The 19,400-nt window shown below is 42.2% G+C and overlaps 1 protein-coding gene across 2 annotated transcripts; it reads right to left on the bottom strand.

The window, feature by feature from the left end:
- Nucleotides 1-1,084: 1,084 nt before the first annotated feature.
- LOC131460730 (proto-oncogene tyrosine-protein kinase Src-like) lies at nt 1,085-18,955 on the bottom strand. 2 transcript variants are annotated; one of them, XM_058631470.1, is made up of 13 exons: nt 18,486-18,955; nt 10,049-10,330; nt 9,048-9,147; nt 8,160-8,177; nt 7,448-7,546; nt 7,098-7,201; nt 4,774-4,923; nt 4,511-4,666; nt 3,448-3,627; nt 3,282-3,358; nt 3,010-3,163; nt 2,682-2,813; nt 1,085-2,369 (listed from the first exon to the last, which is right to left on the bottom strand). In XM_058631470.1, the coding sequence occupies exons 2-13, from the start codon at nt 10,320-10,322 to the stop codon at nt 2,161-2,163; spliced, it is 1,653 nt and encodes a 550-aa protein (XP_058487453.1). In that variant the 5' UTR covers nt 10,323-10,330; nt 18,486-18,955; the 3' UTR covers nt 1,085-2,160. The 2 variants fall into 2 exon arrangements, with proteins under 2 accessions (XP_058487453.1, XP_058487454.1); XM_058631471.1 differs by lacking the exon at nt 8,160-8,177.
- Between the last annotated feature and the right edge of the window lie 445 nt (nt 18,956-19,400).

Raw genomic sequence — 19,400 nt, 5'->3', positions numbered from 1 at the left:
GAAAACTTTTTTGGGAGCAGGCGTGCATCACTGTAAAAACCCCGGCATGGAGGTGCAATGAAAGAAGAACTATACAAAACAAACAACATGATCATCACAGTCATTTGTTTAGATACTATTTACATCTTTGACCTCATTTTTCATATTTCATATCATATCAATTCTCCTTTTCATCCTGGTGTCAGAGTCTTACACACGTTTATCGATTTAAATGAGCTGTAATCATTCATCATCAGGGGATAATCACTGTGGAGGCATGGGGCTGTCCTCTCTCTTATTGCTGATTCATAGTTTAACAAATGCTTTTATAGTATTTTGTTAGTAAAAATCTATAGTTTTAATCTACTGTCGCTGCATCGATCACCTCATGAACCAAACCACTGTGAAAATGTGTGACACTCAACAGAAATGTGCCATTTTTCTTTTTTTTTTAATGGGTTGTACATAATCCACAATTGACTCTAAAGAGCTATAGTATGTACAGTGCAACAGTGAGTACTGACAGTGGCAAAAAAAAAAAGATTATCATAGATTGATGGCACACAAGTCTGTTTCTGATCCCCACACACTAACCTGAGCCAAACCAGCATAAATACCAACCCAGTCAATGGTAAAGAGAAGAACAGCACAAAAGCATGCTAACTGGTTTTAAAAATCAACTCTTAGAGCAAGTCATAAACACAGTTTTATGGGGGATACCTGATCAAGGTATTACAGTTTCATTTGGGCTGCCTGTTTGCATATTTTATGGTAATAACAGCTCACTTAGAGGATGGCAACAGGTTTATCTGTTCTGTCTCCTGACAGTTACTGGGCAAATGATGCAAAGTTTTATTTGAAGTAAATATTATGCAGTTAAAGAACCAACAAACTCAAAAAAAAACTTGCTGATAAAACGGTATATACACAAGACAGCAGTATGGGGTGTGATTTGTTTGGCACAGAGCACAGCAGGCTTTTACTCTTAAGATTTTTCCACCTCGAGCCAACTTTTGATATTATACAGTAACATGATTGGTTCCATAGTCATAAGAGCCTCTTAGTAGGTCACACAAATGTTTAATACCTAATTTGTCACTGCGATGGTCATTACTTAAACTGCTCTGTACTGCCACCACAGCAGTGCTGATTAATTGCATTGCTACTTTCCAGTTAAATCAACAACAAGCATTCAAACGCTACCTGTACCAAAATCAGTTTTAATCATCAAGGTTGAATCCAGCAGTGCACCATGGCCCAGAGGGAATAAACAAGATAAATAAACAAAATAAATCCTATAAATGACCTCATTCTCAGAATTACAGAACCTGCCTGCAGAGTAGATCTATCCTGGAATTACCGTCATGGTCAATAATCATTGAAAAAGTAATGGGAGAAAAAAAACCCAGGAACCTTTGTCTGCTATTAACAGTTGAATACAGCACATAATATCCAAGTAAACATAAATAAAGATGCAAAGTAGTGTTCCAGAGCTGAGTTATTTGGAGACAATTTCAAGAAGCAGCAACTTGGGAAAACTGTTGAGAAAGATACTGAAAGTCAAACAGAAATAGACAGAGGAGAAAGGCAGATGGGAGAGACTGACTCTGCTTTGGCACCTGAGCCTCAGTGGCAGTGCTCTTCTGTGGGTGGAAAAAAAGAAAGAAACACAGACGAGTGAAAAAGAGACGTGACAGAAGAGGGAAAGAGGGCGGTGTCTCTAAACAGCTCATGCTCGAAGGGAAATATCCTCCCTTAACGTTCTCCCTTTGACTGGAGTCTTCTGTCCTTCTTTGCGCCTTCTGTGCTTCCTGATTCGGTTCCTCCCACATCAGCGGCACCTGTCGGTAACACATTACTTCAAATCGATCAAATCAAAGTTTGTCCAGCATGAGTTCTCCTCTTACAGCTACAGGAGAACCTTAAGTAAACAGTGAATCCTTTCAGGGAGGAGGTTCTCCAGGTTCTTCTGCAGCAGTTCCTCAATAGCACGCAAGGGGGGGGATTTCTGTCAGTTCCTATTTCGGTTTTTTGCTTCTACAGAAGAATCTCAACTTCCTCCCAGATGAGTTTCACAGGCTCAGATCCTCTCACATCACAGGCGTTCCTCTGAGGTCGGTTAGTGCAGATCGTTCTGTGTTGAGGTTCTCTTCCTCGGGTCGGGGGTTTCAGTGTGTGGTTCTATAAATTCTCCCCGGGCTGATACTGGGGTTCTGTGGAGGTGAAGTAGTCCTCTAGGAAGCCCTGCAGGTACTCAAAGGTAGGCCTCTCCTCTGGGTCCTTCCTCCAGCATGACAGCATGAGCTCGTGTAAAGAGCTGGGACACTCTGACGGGCAAGGCATCCTGTAGCCGCGCTCCACCTGGTCCAGCACCTCGCGGTTCACCATTCCTGTCGTAAGAAACCGTCATTTAAATACAATACATGTGGTAGAATAAACATAAATAAATATTGATGTTTATCATTTCTATTTGTAAAACACTAAATAGTCTCAATCTGCCATTTTAGGGCAACAAGTGTGTCGTCATAATAGATTAATCTACCCCCATCTTTTTGATTTGATATAGTTTCTAATGATGGAGAAGCTGCATTCTGAAAATGAGTATTTAAAAATGAAAGGCTTACAGGTGTCATCCTACTTAGACAACAAATTAGAGAGGGACCGAGTAATTTAAGGATGGAAGAGACAGTAAAAATGACTACCTGGATAGGGGACTCTGCCTTTAGTTGCCAGCTCTGTGAGCAGCACACCAAAGGACCAGACGTCTGACTTGATGGTGAAGCGGCCGTACAAAGCTGCCTCTGGTGCCGTCCATTTGATGGGGAACTTGGCTCCTAAAAGGATCATATTAATTAAAAACAAACAATTACAGCTCACAATCATTGATGTGAAGTCTATTATAAGTCCATATGTAAAGCAACTCTTACCAGTGCTTCTTGATTGAGAAACAACTGGACAAAGACATTAAGACTGAGGGCCCTAACTAATAGACAAAAACAACATCTCTAGAAACGAGCAGCGAGGACTAACCCTGTCTTGCAGTGTACTCGTTGTCTTCGATGAGTCTTGCCAAACCAAAGTCTGCCACTTTACACACCAGGTTGTCTCCTACCAGGATGTTGGCGGCACGCAGATCTCTGTGGACGTAGTTCATCCTCTCCACGTAGGCCATGCCCGCAGCAATCTGGACAGAGTGAGTTTATATCTTGTCTTCAGATCACTTTACGGTTTTGTTTTGTTTTGTTTAGTTTTTTTCATGGTTATATAAGAGGCAGAGCACATTAGAACATAATGTGTTTTACCTGAGCGGCCATGTCCACCAGCTGAGGCAGACGGAGCATCTTTCCTGCGTCCCCTTTGAGGAAGTCCAATAAACTACCTACAGGGCCACAAATATGGTATTTAGAGAAATGACTCATTTAGTGTGATACAGCCTGAACATTCCGTCACCACTTCATCCCGTTTCACCTTGGCTCATGTATTCGGTGACAATATAGATGGGCTCCTCCGACACCACCGCGTACAGCTGGACCAGCTTCTCATGCCTCAGCTTCTTCATGACCTGTGCTTCTTGGAGAAAGGCCTCCGGAGACATGGTGCCAGGCTTCAGGGTTTTAATGGCTACTCGTGTCGTACCGTTCCATGTACCTGAGAGAAAACACAGCGCAATGATTCATAATCAAGTATATAACTCTTTACTTTCACCTGACAAAATTAAATGAGATGGATGATTGACACATCATGAGTATCTTGAGTTTTTCACATGGTTTTATATTGCGTTTCTGTATTGTTCCATTATGTGACTGTGAGACCAGGAGAAATATTCCAATGCACTTGAACATCTATATATATTTGCTCATTGATATGATCAGCAGCTGATTCATTTAGATCAGGGGTGTCAAACATACGGCCCGGGGGCCGGAACCGGCCCGCCAGAGGGTCCAATCTGGCCCACAGGATGAATTTGTTAAAATTTCACACTAATCTAAACGTAATGTCAAATGCTCCAGATACCCGTGACTAAATGTTTGTGCCTTTATAGATCCAGTATGCTGTGTAAATAGTAAATTTAGGCATGATATTGTTGAAATTGCACTTATATTTCTCAAGAAACCTCATGTTTTGTAAAAATATCCTTCATTAAATGTAAAACAAAGGAGTTCTTGTTGTTCATAGGTTATTATGCTATTATTTGACTATTTTTACTGGTCCGGCCCCCTTGGGATCAAATTGTGCTGTATGTGGCCCCTGAACAAAAATGAGTTTGACACCCCTGATTTAGATGAACTTAGATGGAATCAAACCTATCCTCCCGTGTTTTTGAGCAGTAGAAATTACTTTAGAAACTTTTTTTGTGTTATCAGTTATACACCAAACTGATTGCAGCCATCTCACTTTACCGGCACAATGTCGCCGTTGCCTCCATCTGTCTTGACGTAAACCAAATCTTTATCATAAATCTAAATCACTTTTAATAGTTACGCACTACAGTTTTAACTCCTTTTAGAAGGAGGTAGAATGTAGTACTAACCCATCCAGACTTCTCCAAAACATCCCTGTCCCAGTTTGAGGTCGAGGCGGAGGGACTCTCGGGGGATCTCCCATGCGTCCCTGGCCAGTCCCTGTGTCTGAGGTTTGGCCACAGGACACACATCTGACAGTGCATGGCATAGCCCATCAGAATGCTCTGAAATGGGGGAAGAGAGTGAAAGGAAAAGGGGGCAGGTTTAGGGCAACGGTAGTATAGAAGGTTAACTATCACAGCTTTTGGCACTTGTGTGAGTGAGTACTCACTGCGGTAGTGAAAGACGAGCTGCTGTAGGCTGGTGAACTGGGTACGGGAGGTGATGTAGAACCCACCACTGTCCAGCTTCCTGATCTTGTAATGTTTAACATTCAAGCCTTTGGTGTTGTCATAATCAAGCACCGACAGGCAATATGCCCCTGTGAACGAGAAGAGACAACAGACAAGAGACAGGTTAGAGCCATAAAAGCAGGCATATTAAGGCCTGTGTGACAGCTGCTCTGCGGAGTTTCCTAGCAGCTGCACTGAGCAAGTCCCTGGACAACACCTTAGTGTGTGTGTGTGTGTGTGTGGGGGGAAGTCAGCTTAGCCTTCACATCGTCCTGTGTGGCCTACTGCACAATCTGATTTAAGTGTTTGTAAAGAAAATGTCACTAAAGACTAGATTTCATAACCATTAATATATGTGTGAAAAATTAAAAAAGCAATAAATCATATCAAATATGAATATAAATAAATCAAATTAGATCCTTGCAGCTGCTGAAAGACAACCAACAAGTTGACCGAGAGATGCCTCTGTGGAGGGATTTCTTACGTAGTTTACCGATTATATGCATGATGGGACTTCCTAATCAAATATTTAAAAAAAACGACATTACTGGCTATGTATGCAAGAGTTCTACCAAAAAAGAGAGAGTACTAAATCAATTTCCATGTGCGAATCAACCCAAAGGTTGGAATTTGACATTGATTGCAAGATAGTATTTTTTTGAGTAATTCCAGAGTGCTTACTAGTCTAAATTTGTGCTTACTAAAGCAACTTAATACGATTAATGGACACAACAGCTGCAGCATTTGTATAATTTCATGGTCTTTTCTGCCCATGTGTGTAAGTTGAATGCCACACACAGTATCTGAGCTGAGCTGCATGGATTTTTAGCTCCCATGATTGGAAAGCAGAAGTGGGTCAAGACTTCAGAGCTCATATCCTCAGTCATATAGATGATCACACATGCCTTGAACACGATATGATATTATTGACTTATGATAACACATGAGTCGCAGGCCTGTGCTTATCGGTCACGCTGTGAACCACACATTTGTCATTGAACACAAGCTCCTCCCCCTTTCCTTTTTCCTCCTGAGTCTCCTCTTGACTGTTCTACCCACTCTGTATGCCTCTCCTTCCCTCCCTCATTATGCATGTGTGCATGTGTGTGTGTGTTGGGAAAACAGAGACTTGAAGCTGGGGGGAAATCCAGCACCCTCCTAGGGTTGACCTAATTCTGGCAGAGCAAATGATTCACCCCTTTCCATTCACAAACCCAACTCCATTCCACCCCACCCTTTTTTCCCCCTGCACTCCCTCCAAAATAAACCCCCCGATGAGTTCATCCATGTCACAAGGTTCTTTCAAAGAAAGATGCAAAACTCTGCCACAGGGACAGAGAACAAAGATGCTGGTGCCACAGGACTGTGTGAAAGTTAACAAATGACTTAATTACAAGATCCTGCCTCGTTAAGTTCAGTCCCAGAAGAACTTCTTTCAAAGTGCGATAACAGCTACTGCACAGTGTCGTCCTTTGTAGTGAGAATGCTTTTTATTTTTTAATTTTTATTTGATGAAGACATTATACTCTTGTCCAGGGTGTACCCCACCTTTCGCCCCATGTCAGCTGGGATTGGCACCAGTGCCCCCAAAACCCTCCTGTGGAGGATAAAGTGGCAGAAGATGAGTGAGTGAGTGAGTGAGTGATTATATTCTTCTTGGAAGAGGCTGTGTCTGTTGTTCACATTGATGGACACAATGGACACAAGATACATCTTAAAACAATGATAAATCTTTAAACTGAAGGCGAAAGTGACTGCTCAGTATTTCAATTGATCAATAGTCTGGCAGTTAAATACACAAATCACTTTTTCCAGGTGAAAACTGATCTACTATATGTGCATCTAGAATTTGTTGTTGATTTGATCCAGGTCCTATTCTTGACAGTGCAGTTTTAAGTATTTTAAATTACACATATTGGGTTAAAAAAGGATGTTCTCCATCCTTCTTACTCACACCTCCCTGCCCACTTCATGGCATTTTTCAAAATCAGGCACTGGGTGGAGTTAGCTGCAGATCAGGGGGTTTAGTTACGCTTGAAGTGTATATACGTATACGGCTGGAAACTGTAGACATCGCATAGTGGGAAATGAGGCAGACACAAGTCAGCGTTCCATCAAAAAGAACTTCGGAGCTCTTGTTTTAAATAAAACAGCTGCAATACTATCTTTAATACTTACATAAACACACAAATCAATCACATTAAAAAAAAAAAATCTTGTCGAGAGTAGCCGCTGCAGTGATGCAAGCATCTGCCCCTCTCACCTTTAGTGGTCTCACTCTCTCGCACCAGGAAGGTCCCTCGTCTGTTCTGGAGGTTCAAAAGGAGCCTCTCTGAGTCACGCCGTGTGATCTTCCCAAAATACCACCTGAGAAAGTGGGCCATGGAGAATAAGATCAGTGAGAAGCTCCTCCCGAGTGTCAGCTAAGCAGTCAGATCAGATTTTAGATTCGCACATATAGAATGAAAATATAAGACAGCGCATGAGTCATTAGTGTCTGCATACAGAACCTGCATGCATCATCACAGCTACCGACAAAATGCTTCACATCTCTGTCGGTGGAAAAAGTGCTCGACAAACTGTTACAGCGAAGACAAGGAGTAGATCATTTACTCTTCTGCTTGGATGGAGTCAGACGGAGCCACATAGTTGCTGGGGATATAACCACTCTCGCCTGTTGTTAGGGAGCGAGCGAGCCACCAGTCCCCCTCTCTGTGACACAGACAGCAACGCAAGTCAACAACAAACAGAAAACTGCTCAACTACTCAATGCAGCCTGGTTAAATGGTTTTCTAAATGCAAGAAGTGAAGAGGAAGAAGAAGATAAATGCACAGAATTCATCCTTTTTTGCACTGTAAACAGATCCCATGAAAAGACCATGACTGGCAAAAATACTAGATTTCCCTTCACAGTAGAAGCGCGTGTCAGGACAGATTAGTTTCCTGTTTTCAAAGAAATGCAGTATTGTGGTTTCACCTGGACATAAGTTTTACTACACAGAATCATTCTGTGTACACGTAGCTTACTAATGAGTTACAGTACAGGTAGGATTCACTTAAATAAACTATGATGTCCATGTTTATCAAAATGAACCAACATGTCAGTCGGTGTGAGTTTGTGACTTTTGGATTTTTGGTCTTTTCAATTGATTTGTTAGCAGCAAGAAGAAAACACAAGGCGTTAGCAGACTCTTCACCCTGAAATGAAAATCACCAAAAAAAGCAAAAAAATGCAGATTTAATTTCACGCTTTTATGATAACTCACAAGTGTAAGAGCCCCAAAAATCACTGTCCGTACCCTTTATTGCATAAAGTAGTACTGACCTGAAGCTGTACTTTTTCCTAGGAGAAACCATGAAGCATGAGAAAGAAAGAAAGAAAGAAAGAGAGAGAGAGGGGGAGAGATAACAGACACAGCAGACACATCAAAACACAGCAAAGAGACATAGCAAGGCAAGCAGCACAGCAGAGCAAAGACAGAGAGCAGAGGAGGTGGGTATGCAGTGGGTCTACATGCTGGGGCTGCAGGGTTTTTATTCATTACTCCCATCATGTGGGATCTCTGGACTTATGTCATATGGTCACAGAGGATCTGCTTTCAATTCATTATTAGCATTAATAATTTATATAAAATCTTCCAAAGGACGAATGCATTTCATTTTATTTTTCTTAAATCAGCCCCAGTATGTAGCGTCAAGACTATATTAATGCAGCTGACCAGACTCATGGCAGGAAGTTACTGAAAGAGTGCAGAGGAATAGACAAGAAACACCATTGTTTTGATTTTAAACACCTGTGTGTGTGAAGTCTGCCCCAGTGCTTTAAGTTAAAAACTGCCTACTACCATAATATATACCCTGTGACTTTTAATTAAAAACATTATGTGCTTCGAAATGTGTTGATATCCAACAGAAAACAACCTTTTAGGCGTTATCCATGAGCTGGGAGATATAAGTGTATATCTTGCGATGACAGGTTTTCTATAGAGTGTGTGGAGTACTATAATGACACTGTGAGAATGTGTTTGCTATCAAGTATCAGACTGTAGACTCTGCAACTGTTACTGACTCACTCCCACAGTATTCGTTCACATACACGACTGTGTGCCCTCGTCCTCACATGATGTGCGTTGACAAATCTGCTTGTGAAGCTGTGGCTTCACTGAGAGAGGGAGAGAGAGAGAGAGGGAGAGAGAGATGACTTGAATCTTACGTGTTGTTGACTATCTGTAGCCGGTCGCCTTTCCGAAAGGTCAGATCAGACGCTGTCCGTGACTCATAGTCATACAGTGCCACAAATGTAGTGACACCTCCTGCAGGAAACACAAACATAGTAACACATTTTTAGGGAACAAAGTAATTTAAGACGGAGGGACTTCCCTGCATGACCTACTCACACCAACTTCCAGAATTTAGCGTTAACAATAAAGTCTGGCCTGTGGTAATACTTTGTTATTTACTGTACAGGTAACGCTATAAATCTGCGTGAAGCAATTTGCCAACGACTGATGAGAAATATCGACATTCGGACTGCTTGTGACCGATCGTCCGTGAAGGACAAAGTCATCCCATCATTGGTTTTCTATTTTCGAAAGCATCTTCAAACCCCGTGCTTTGAATGAGCCAAACACCGACTGGGTCATTAGATGCTCGGCAGGAAGAGGCGACCCGACAGAGCTGCTCCTGATTCACCAGCTGCCCCCTTCACTCTCTGGATGGAGCAGCATTAACTCAACCATCTGGCCGGTCTAGACACATTACAGCAGCAGCAATAACACCATGACACAAGCAACTTCAAAGACAAGGGGAAGCTGGTTTGAATTTGGATGAGATATGATCACTGTATTTGTTCTGTTAGTCAAATTTGAGGTAGTTTGAAATTAAGGGACTGACTGAGATTTAATTTGGAAGGTTGCTGACATCAACATGTTTACTTTGGAACTAGAATGAGGAAATTGTTGGCTTATCTTAGCACAAAGACCGCAAATGGGGAAACAACTAGTGTGGCTCTGTCCAAATGTCAAAAACTACCAGTAAAATGTATATTCTTACAATTATACTGATTAGGTGGAAGTGGAAGTGGAATTCAGCAAGTTGAGCTTTTCAATGTTTCCAGTCTTCACACGAAGACAGCTACATATTTATTGTACGGACACTGTTGATGAAATTAAAATGATTTCTGGGTTTCTCCATGAACTGTCACATGTTCCCTACCTGACAGAGGTCCTCTATGGGGTGAGGTGATCGTGCCCGTGTGGTCCACACCTCCGAAAAGAGCCATCTCAGGAGTGTTGGTCGGGGCGTGATGGTGCTGCCCTTGATGCCCCCTCCTGCCTGTGCCCACGGCGGGGCTCCTGTTGGGGGTTTGGGTCTGCTGGGCGGGGCTCAGGTGGTGAAAGCGCCCGCTGTCCGAGCCTGTGCCGATGGTCCCGTCCAGACTCATGGAGCGCTGGCCCGGCTCCTTGGGCTTGCTCTTGCCCGCCCCCATGTGCAGACCTAGAACAAGCAAAAACTGGAGTTAGTAGCCGACTAATGGCAAAGTAATTTTAATAATATATAATATGATAAAGTCCTTGCACTGGACTGGTATCACATGTAACCCCTGCCACTGGCCAAATGTTAACTATGAGCAGTTCCATCTTCCCCTATGACCCTCAAAGGAGAAGTGGTCTAGAGCAGTCATTTGTAGATTTATTAAAGTGTCACTGGTTTCCCTTATTATTTTTACCTTATTAAAAATAACAGTCTTATTTCCTAAACATGGCTTTACAGAAATGGTCGTAAAAAATAAGTCAAAAATGTTATACTATGCACAAAATTCCTCATCTATATTAATATTGTGAAATGAGTCACAGTGGTTTGTCATCTTTAAACATTTGATAAAAAAAATCACATCAACTTGAAAACCCCAGTGACAGTTTTGCCACTTTTCTTGGTTTTATGTCATTGCATTTAAAATATCTTTGGATTGTGAATAGTTTCCAGTGTTGCTATTTTCTGTCATTTTAAATTCAGTTTTACTGAATGATGTAACTTTCCAGCATGTAAAACATACATTCTTTTACATGTACAAAAGTTATTCATGGATCTCATTCAGAAACCAAGAAAGATTCTTGTCCAGTTTCATTCACCGACCTTTCTCAGCCTCAGAGCTGTGCGTGTTCCCAGCCTCACATCGTACTTAAGTCCACCAGACCACTACACTTATTGGAGCAGTTCCAGGTTCAGTTAGAACTATTTAGCATGCAAATACTCTGAAAAACTGGATCCCTTGAATCAGTCAGCCCTCATACTGTACATTTAAGGTAATTTCCGTCTGTTCTAAATCAATAAGCATTCAGGGGGAAAACAAAAACCTCCAACGCAGGAGCTTCAGTACCGTGCGTGTGGAGTGACGCAATAGAAAGTGTTCCAATCTTCGACAGATAATTACTGTATACTGCCTCTTCTCCTTTCCACCCTGCTGCTGAACACATCTATTGTGGCCTGATAAATGCAACAAGTCAAGAGCGCACCGTGTCATTATGAGCAGACAAAGACAAACATGCTCAGACAGTCAAGTGCAGCCACAGAAAGCTGGAGTGCTGTGTCCGCACACCGAGTCCAAGCCTCCCCTCCAGGCTCTGTGTGATGACTCACTGTGAGGATGGCTACTTCAGGCCAGTCGGAACAGACTCACACACACACGCACACACACACACACACGAAACAGCTCAGTTTCTTTGAGAATAGAAGCAGTGTCGGTTCCAGATAGAATATTCACCACACCTGTACGTGTGTGTGTGTGTGTGTGTGTGTGTGTGCGTGCCGCTGCTCCTTAGTGTTTGGGAAGCAAGGCTCTGTCACACACACTCATGCATAACCACACTTTTGTCTCACATCCTTTTTCCCGACACATGCAAGTGTTTCCAGCACACGTGTGTGTGTGATCGAAAGGGTTATTAACAGACGAGGAGAAAGGAGCTGGCAGCGGCTGAAAAAAGAACGCGTAGGTGGTTGTAGTACACTGCATGGACAGATGAGACGTAGGGGGCATTTTAAGTGTAATGTGCAACCAGAACATAATTACACAGGTATGGGAATTCTCAAAGATACTGAAGGATCCGAGTGCAGAAAAGAGAAGTGAGTACATGAGCATGAGAGAAACACACACACACACACACACACACACACACACACACACACACACACACGAGATTTGATTCAACTCCTGCCAATGTGCATTTCCCATGGTGCCAGGACTGCGGGAATTGTGTGATCAGTGAGTGACTGCCTCACACAAAACATGTGAAAAGGGTGCGAGTCCACAGTATGACGGTTTACAGCCTTGACGGAACAGAAAGCAGCTCATGAAGTCAATACACATGCAAAACAGACACTAAAAGATGCATATTTTTGTGGAATTTGTCTTGAGGATTATTTTTTTACTTTACGAAAGCCATAGAACGGCAGCAACAGCTGATGTTCTAGTAAATGTAACTTCAGCTCGACACTCGTGAAGCTTGTATTTTGGTTTTTCGCAGAGTTTGGATCTGATCCCCAACACTTACTTACTGCCGAATTACAGCTCTACTTAGTGACCAAGTCCATTGTATAAGTAAAAGTGTTTTAGGTGTGGGTTAAAAGATTGTGTATGATCTTGAGCAGGAGGATCTTTGTTTACATGGACAGCATAAATGCGACATAACGCCGATCAAGTCAATAGTGTCAGTAAAACATGATTACCCCAAGGCATGTTTGTATTTGTATAACTGATTTAAAATGAAGATAATTTGATTTTTGTAACCTTATGTGGGATTGTTTCAAGCTGCAGCTTCACCATGAAGTGAATAATTCTCCTTCAAGACATGCTGAGTATTCCAATCTTAGTCACAGTCATTATGAAGATGTGCAAATCGTAATTGGTTAATAATGTCCTGTTATTATGGTGACTTTTTGCTGCAGTGGACGTAATGTAAATGTGAGTCACACACACACACAACACACTGACTGAAATATTGTCTTCACAACTCATAAACATCATAATCACAATGTAAGGTAAGATCAAAAGTTAGATTGTCGGTGTCCAGGTGAACCTTGTTCTGTAAAACGGACTAAACCATCAGAACCATCCACACTCATTTGATATGCTAGTGTTCTGTTCCTCAACTCATTGATTGATTGATTAGTCTTTGCAGCTCTGTGCAGTATAATAAAATTTGACATTGACAATATCTTGCTCATGGACGGCTCAGCTGGGATTGCAGTAGGGAAAACGACTCATGGAGTAGAAGCACACACCGAGGAGGAGAGGTTATGATACTCGACTGACGCGGCAAACATGCACACAATGTTTAACACTTTGCTCTCTCCAGGACTTTGCCCTCACATGCCAGAAAACCCTTGACAGCCTAAGAGGCAACATATGTAAACAACAGAGCTGGCACTGTAGCCGAGCCTCATGCCTCTTCCCAAAATGGTGTCCAAAGTGCCCTTACGTCGAGAAGTGCAAACACACGAGTCTTACTGACGCTGTAAGATAAAGACTAACTGAAATAAATAAAAAAAAGGAGTGGGGAAAATTAAAAGATGAGGAGATATTTCAGTTACTCCATCCAAAAAAACTAGCGTAGAGGAATGTGGGAGAACCAGATTGCACCACACCACCATGCCAGAGACTGCAACAAGAACAGGCACCTGAACAGTGGGAGGGCAGGATGGGAGGCAGGAAGCGAGATGAGGAGGAGGAGCATGGGCTGGGAGGGTAACAAAGAAGCTCTTTATCAGTGTAAATCAAATTGTATTTAAATTTCTTTTGCATCTAGCATTAATATATCACTATATTCTGTATACCACTTTATTAATTCATTCCTGGTATTAAAGGTGATGTCAAATAAAAGTTATGTAATACAACAGAGTACTGTGGATGTGGAGGTTACTTTCAGTAGGCCATTTAGAATGAGTCAGACCTACAGTTAAATCATCCTCTAGATGTTCAGTTAACAAAGATCACGATGTTGTTTGATTTTGCTCTCAAACTAAACCCAGAAAATGAAAAGATTTCACTGAACAAACAACTGGACTAGAACTGAGTCAGTGGTTCAGTTCAAACAGACTAGATTTACTGAGGGCAGAAGTGACAGCTAGACACATTGCCACTTGTAACTATGGTTGCTACACATTTGAATATTTGAATACTTGATGCACATGAGAGCTAGTTAAAGTAATGCCGGGTCACACATGATGTAGTCATTGGGGTATTTTTTTTCAAACCAATGCAATTATTGATAGAACATTTTTCAGTTTTTATCAAACAAATAATTGAATATTCCTGCCCATCACTAGTATGAATTATAAAAACAGGATGGAAACCCCACATGTCTTAAGTTTTCATCCATCCATCCACCCATCCATCTTCTACCACTTATCCTCCATATGAGGGTCATGGGTCTTAAGTTTTGTTGCTATAAAATTCAAATTCAGATGCCAAAACTTTGACCAAAACACTAAAACTCAAATAAAAGTGTTGTTCTCTTGGTACAGTATGCACCTCAGACATGTGTTGATCTTACAGTCCTACAAAATCTATTACACTGCCCTGGCACGTGAAGCGAATGCTGGGTGAGAGGAAAACACTGTAGGGAAGGGGGTGAAAGTGGGTGTTGTGGGGTGTCAAATCAGGCTATGTTCATTATTGTCATAGTGTCATTATCACACGTGCTCTGGCCTGACCCGAGAAAATGGCATAAAACCATATTGTCAGTTCAAAAGTGATTTTATAAACAAAAGGCAAGGTTTACATTCCCCTCCATTGTTAAAACACTCATGTGTCCAAGTGTCTGCACTGAAATACTTTTTTGTCAAAAGCAAATGTTCCTCCTGTCCATGAATAAATCCTGTCTTAGTGTCTTAGTTTCTAACACAGTCCTAATCCAATGAAATCAAGATGTGAATGTGGTCAATGTTACATCTACCAGGAATCAGCATGTCAGTGTTGTCACAATGTCAAGGCAGTTTCAGGGAAACTTTGGAAAACACCTATGCTTCATGGGAATAACTCAGACCGCTTCCTGATGACTTATCAGCTTCAGCCAACTTCAGGTCTATTTGCTTTTTGCACACAACGTGGACGTTGACATTTCTCTTACATTGAAGTGTGAGGAAAAACTGATTCATAACAAATGTGAAAGAAATTAAAAGAGGTTGTAATGAGTGGCAACATGTGTTAAAAACTATGAACGACTCTTAAAATCTTTGTCAAATCCTTGACGCCCTACGGTCAGTTTTGAGTTCAAGGGCCCAGCACTTAACTATCTGGACGTTATCCATTTAGGAGATCACTGAATTTGGGAACTACGCTGGATACGGATTTAAACACTATTTACTATTTCGAGAGCTAAACTCTTAGACTGGGTGGGTGAAATCATTTGCATAGTAAGTTTCCACTTCAAAACATGCATGTCTGCCCAGGCTGCTGTGGAAATATGGCAGCGCAAGATGGCTGCCTCTGTAAAGCATGGCCCTCGCCTTAATTGCAGATAAAAAGGGTTTTGCATTTCTGTGCTGACATTCAGCAATCTGGCTTTCCACACATGCGTACTTGCTCTCACATTCCATCGCAGTAGCAGCGATTTTTGTGGGTTAAATAATTGATTGTGGGTACAACAGTCTTCCTCTCATGACCTCAAGCAAATTTCCATCCTCACTGTCTTCATTGTGGTCTCACCAACTGCACTTGAAAGTGTTGTGCGACACAGCGCGTGCGCAGACTTAAGCTGGAGGTGTGCTCGCAATCTTCCACACAGGGTCCACTCAACCACTGTGGAAACGTGCCGATGACAACATTTTACCGCACGCGAACCGTCAGCAAGCAGACGTCTGCTATGTTACACACACTGGACATTTAAGGACAACTTAAAAGATTCCCAAATGTGCTTCTCCCTCATGTTTCCTCTGCCTGATGATCAAAGATCAGCATAAACCTCCATGTGAAGCAGAGCAGACGAAGCCGTTAAGTATCTGGTCGGGCACATGAGCACATTTGGCCACGACAGACCTCACTGAGTCACAGCAGACGGTAACAGTTGCCACTGTGTGCTGCAGAGAGTGACGGAGTTCAAGCCAGTGTTTTCAGTCAAATGGGAAAATTACAGTTTGCCCAGGAGGGAGGGAAGATGAGGGGGGAGGAGCAATGATGTTTCCCCTCAAGATTGAAATGAAAGGAAATGTGCACATTAGTCTCGCTGTCCTAATAAAATAACAAATTATCCATTATCTCTGAAGAGAATAAGTCGATTTGAAGGGCCAAAGACGGAACTCAATATCAAGTGTGCCCCATGTGTCATGTGCCACTTTTCTTAATCAAATCTGTGCCGTTGTCTGTACAGTACGGCAAATCTTTCCTCAACTCCAACACACACCTTTAGACCTTCACAGTGATGAGCCTGTTTGGAGTTGCTGCCGCTGCTGCTGCTCCAGCTCATGGTCTGTATTCCTCATTCAGTGACAAACAAACAGAGGGGGGTGGAGGGGACATGTGAGAGGAAGAAGCGCATGAGGAAGAGAAGGGCACTTTGGTATTCAACTGATAAAAAAAGGGCACTTCCGTTTTCCGTCCATCTCTTATTACGGGAGGCTCTGGCAGCAAACGATCTCTGCTGTGAGAAAAGTGCTGCTCAAGGATGATTAGTGCAATGACGTAGGGCCGACCGTGCTGAAGGAGGACACAAAGGCTGTTCTGTGCCAGAGGTGCAGCACATTTAAACAGTGATTAGGCCATGAATTCAAGGGACGTTTATTAATGACAGCACATGACTGCAATCTCTGTGATATACTGGATATTAAAATGAAGGGCCATAGTCTTTCTTTTCCCCGAACACTTCTCTTGGAGCCTGTTTTATTGGTCTATTAAAGTCTAGTCAATCAGAAGGTTAATCCACAATAAAGCTGTTGACGAGCAGTGTTTTCTTTTTAATCGTTTATTTTTGGGTTCTGCCTGAGACGCCCTGAGTGTTTGACAGTGTCTGTGACATTTCTATAGACTATCAACACAGCCCTGTGTTGTTGTTGTTGTTGTTGTTGTCGTTTTGATGCGCTGCATGAACTCCCTCAGCTTGTTGAAGAGAGAGAGAGAGAAAGAGAGGGAGGGAGAGAGAGAGAGAGAGAGAGAGAGAGAGGATTTGAAGGATTTAGGGCTGAACACAAATACTTACTTATCAAAATCACAATTTGAAGAAATAAACAAATGAGTAAATCACACACGCTGTAAAAAGGGCTGCAACAATTATTCAGTTATGAGCTGATTAACTAACGACTAAATGAGCTGCCATTTCTCCTGGTAATCCAAACATTGGTTGAATCTGACAGAAAACTGAACATGATTGCTTTGTTTATACTGTAAATATCAAGCCTATGCTGTATATATTCTGGAAACTGTCTGTAATGTGCATTCTATTTTAACTTTTTATAGTCATATTGTTAATATCTTTCTATGTTGTACTTTCCCGGAAATGCATGTTTATTATTTATTATCTTTAGCTTTACTGTCTTTGCTGCTGTGACGAAGTATCTTATCTTTTTGTTTGTGGACAAAACAAGACTATTTAACATGATTTAATGAGAGGATAATCATAAGTGGAATCAATAACAGAAACAACCTGCCATGTAGTAATTCTCCAGTCAGTTTTGGATCTATAACTTCATATTTACGAAGCTAGATTTAGCTGATCAAATCGGGCAATATGTCTGAAATATTACAATTCATTATTTAACCCAAATCCTAAGGCCTACTTCAGCTCCAAACAGATTTGTGGATGTTTTGTTCTTATCATTTAATAGTCCAGTGGTAAAAACCCAGTGTTTGTGTGTCTTAATGACAACAAACATGAATCCAGTCCCATATGGAAATGAGCTGGAATGCACCCAAAGACTCCAAACCAACTGTAAATAGATTGTCCGAGTAATTAGAAATCTATTTCCACAGGATAAACACCAGTTGTTGTCAGCAAAGCTGCTTTAGGGGAAACATGGGGTGGGGTAGTATAGCTGCCTACGGAGAAGCAGCTGTCAGAATGATGAAGGCTTTACTATGGGAATTAACAATAAAATAATAATAATTAAAAGGAAATACACGTCAGGGCGTGTGTTGCACAAACAGCACAGCACAACGTCAACATGGATGTGTGATTGACAGCAGGAACAAATGCTGGATAAAAGAACAAATGCTGCTGAGGGTTGTCGTGGTCTCCGGCTCACATACAGCGCATATGCGGCCTGATGAATCAAAACAGGTGCTGTTACAGCTCCATTTTGAATTTCGATGGCTTGTTGGCTTTATTTTGTGCGCGCGGTCAGTTTAACGCTTCTCATCCGATGAAAATACAGAGGGGAAAAAAAATGACATTTAAACACGGTTTTCGTTTGGTGAGGGCGTGTAGTAAATGGTCTGGCACCAGCCTGAGCGCCACTGACCATATGTGAGTGAATGGCCTGAGCAACAATGAAATACAAGTCAGTGGGAGAGGAGGGGGTCCAGACGCTGGCTTTAAACACATAGAAAAAAGGGGTGAAAATGCGGGAGTAACACACCAAAAACACGCTGCTGCTGTTCATTCTTGACAGAACGTGTTCTTATTTCGCCGCATTAAAGCGTCACGAGCGACGTGCAACTTACCTTTGACGCGTCTTAAGATTCAGCCCAAAAATCCGAGACGCGCAGTAGCGAGGAGCCGTGTTAGATCAGTATGGCTGTCCTCATTTAGAGCAATAACGATGGTGTCAGTGGGACCGGGTGGACAGTCGCTGTGGAAACCTGGCACCGGCCACGAATTTCCCATTCAGCGAAATTCGGCAGGATGTTCGCAGGAGGAGCAGGTCATGGTAGGAGCCGTGTCTTCGGGAGAAAGGGGGCTCCGCTCGCTGCCAGTGGCGGTGGGCCGGACAAACACCACCGACACACCGACGAAGAAGAAGAAGAAGAAGCAGCAGCAGCGGTGAGTTCAGCTCAGAGGAAGAGGCGACAAAACAGCAGCAGCAGAGCTGTAGTGGGAAGAAAACATGTCTCGCAGAGGGAAAGGCACTGTGTCGTGCATCAACGACGAAAAACAGGAGTTCAAATACGACGAGACTGGATTTTACGCTCTTTACGTAAGCAGCGGCGGAGTTGCGTAGTTCGACGCTACGCCGAACTGCGCTGGCAGACACATCAACACGTTATCTGACAAAAAAAACAGACTAAAACAGCTAGAGTTACGACCTTTTTATCAGAGAGAAAAAAAACCCGACGAAATATATGTTTAATGACAAGAAACTGCCTCGTTTATCCACATGTCGGGTTAGTGACAGGCTAAATCGGTTGCTAGGCAACACGAACCTCGCTGTTTTTAACAGTTCCGGAACATGAGGGTGAGTCAGCCTCAGCTTATGTTGGAGAAAATGAGCTAAAACTCTTAGTAAATCATTAAAACTCGGCAAATAAAAATGTATTAATATTGTATGTGCTCAAATTAATGCATTTATTTATATTTTATTTACGGTTCTTTGCTTGTTATTGACAACCGAAGAACTACAGTTGTATTCTACTTTTAAA

This window comes from Solea solea, chromosome 6 (genome assembly GCF_958295425.1).
Source record: "Solea solea chromosome 6, fSolSol10.1, whole genome shotgun sequence".
Lineage (NCBI taxonomy): Eukaryota > Metazoa > Chordata > Actinopteri > Pleuronectiformes > Soleidae > Solea > Solea solea.
The sequence above is the reverse complement of the archived record's forward strand: the minus strand, read 5'-3'. Positions and strand labels throughout refer to the sequence as shown.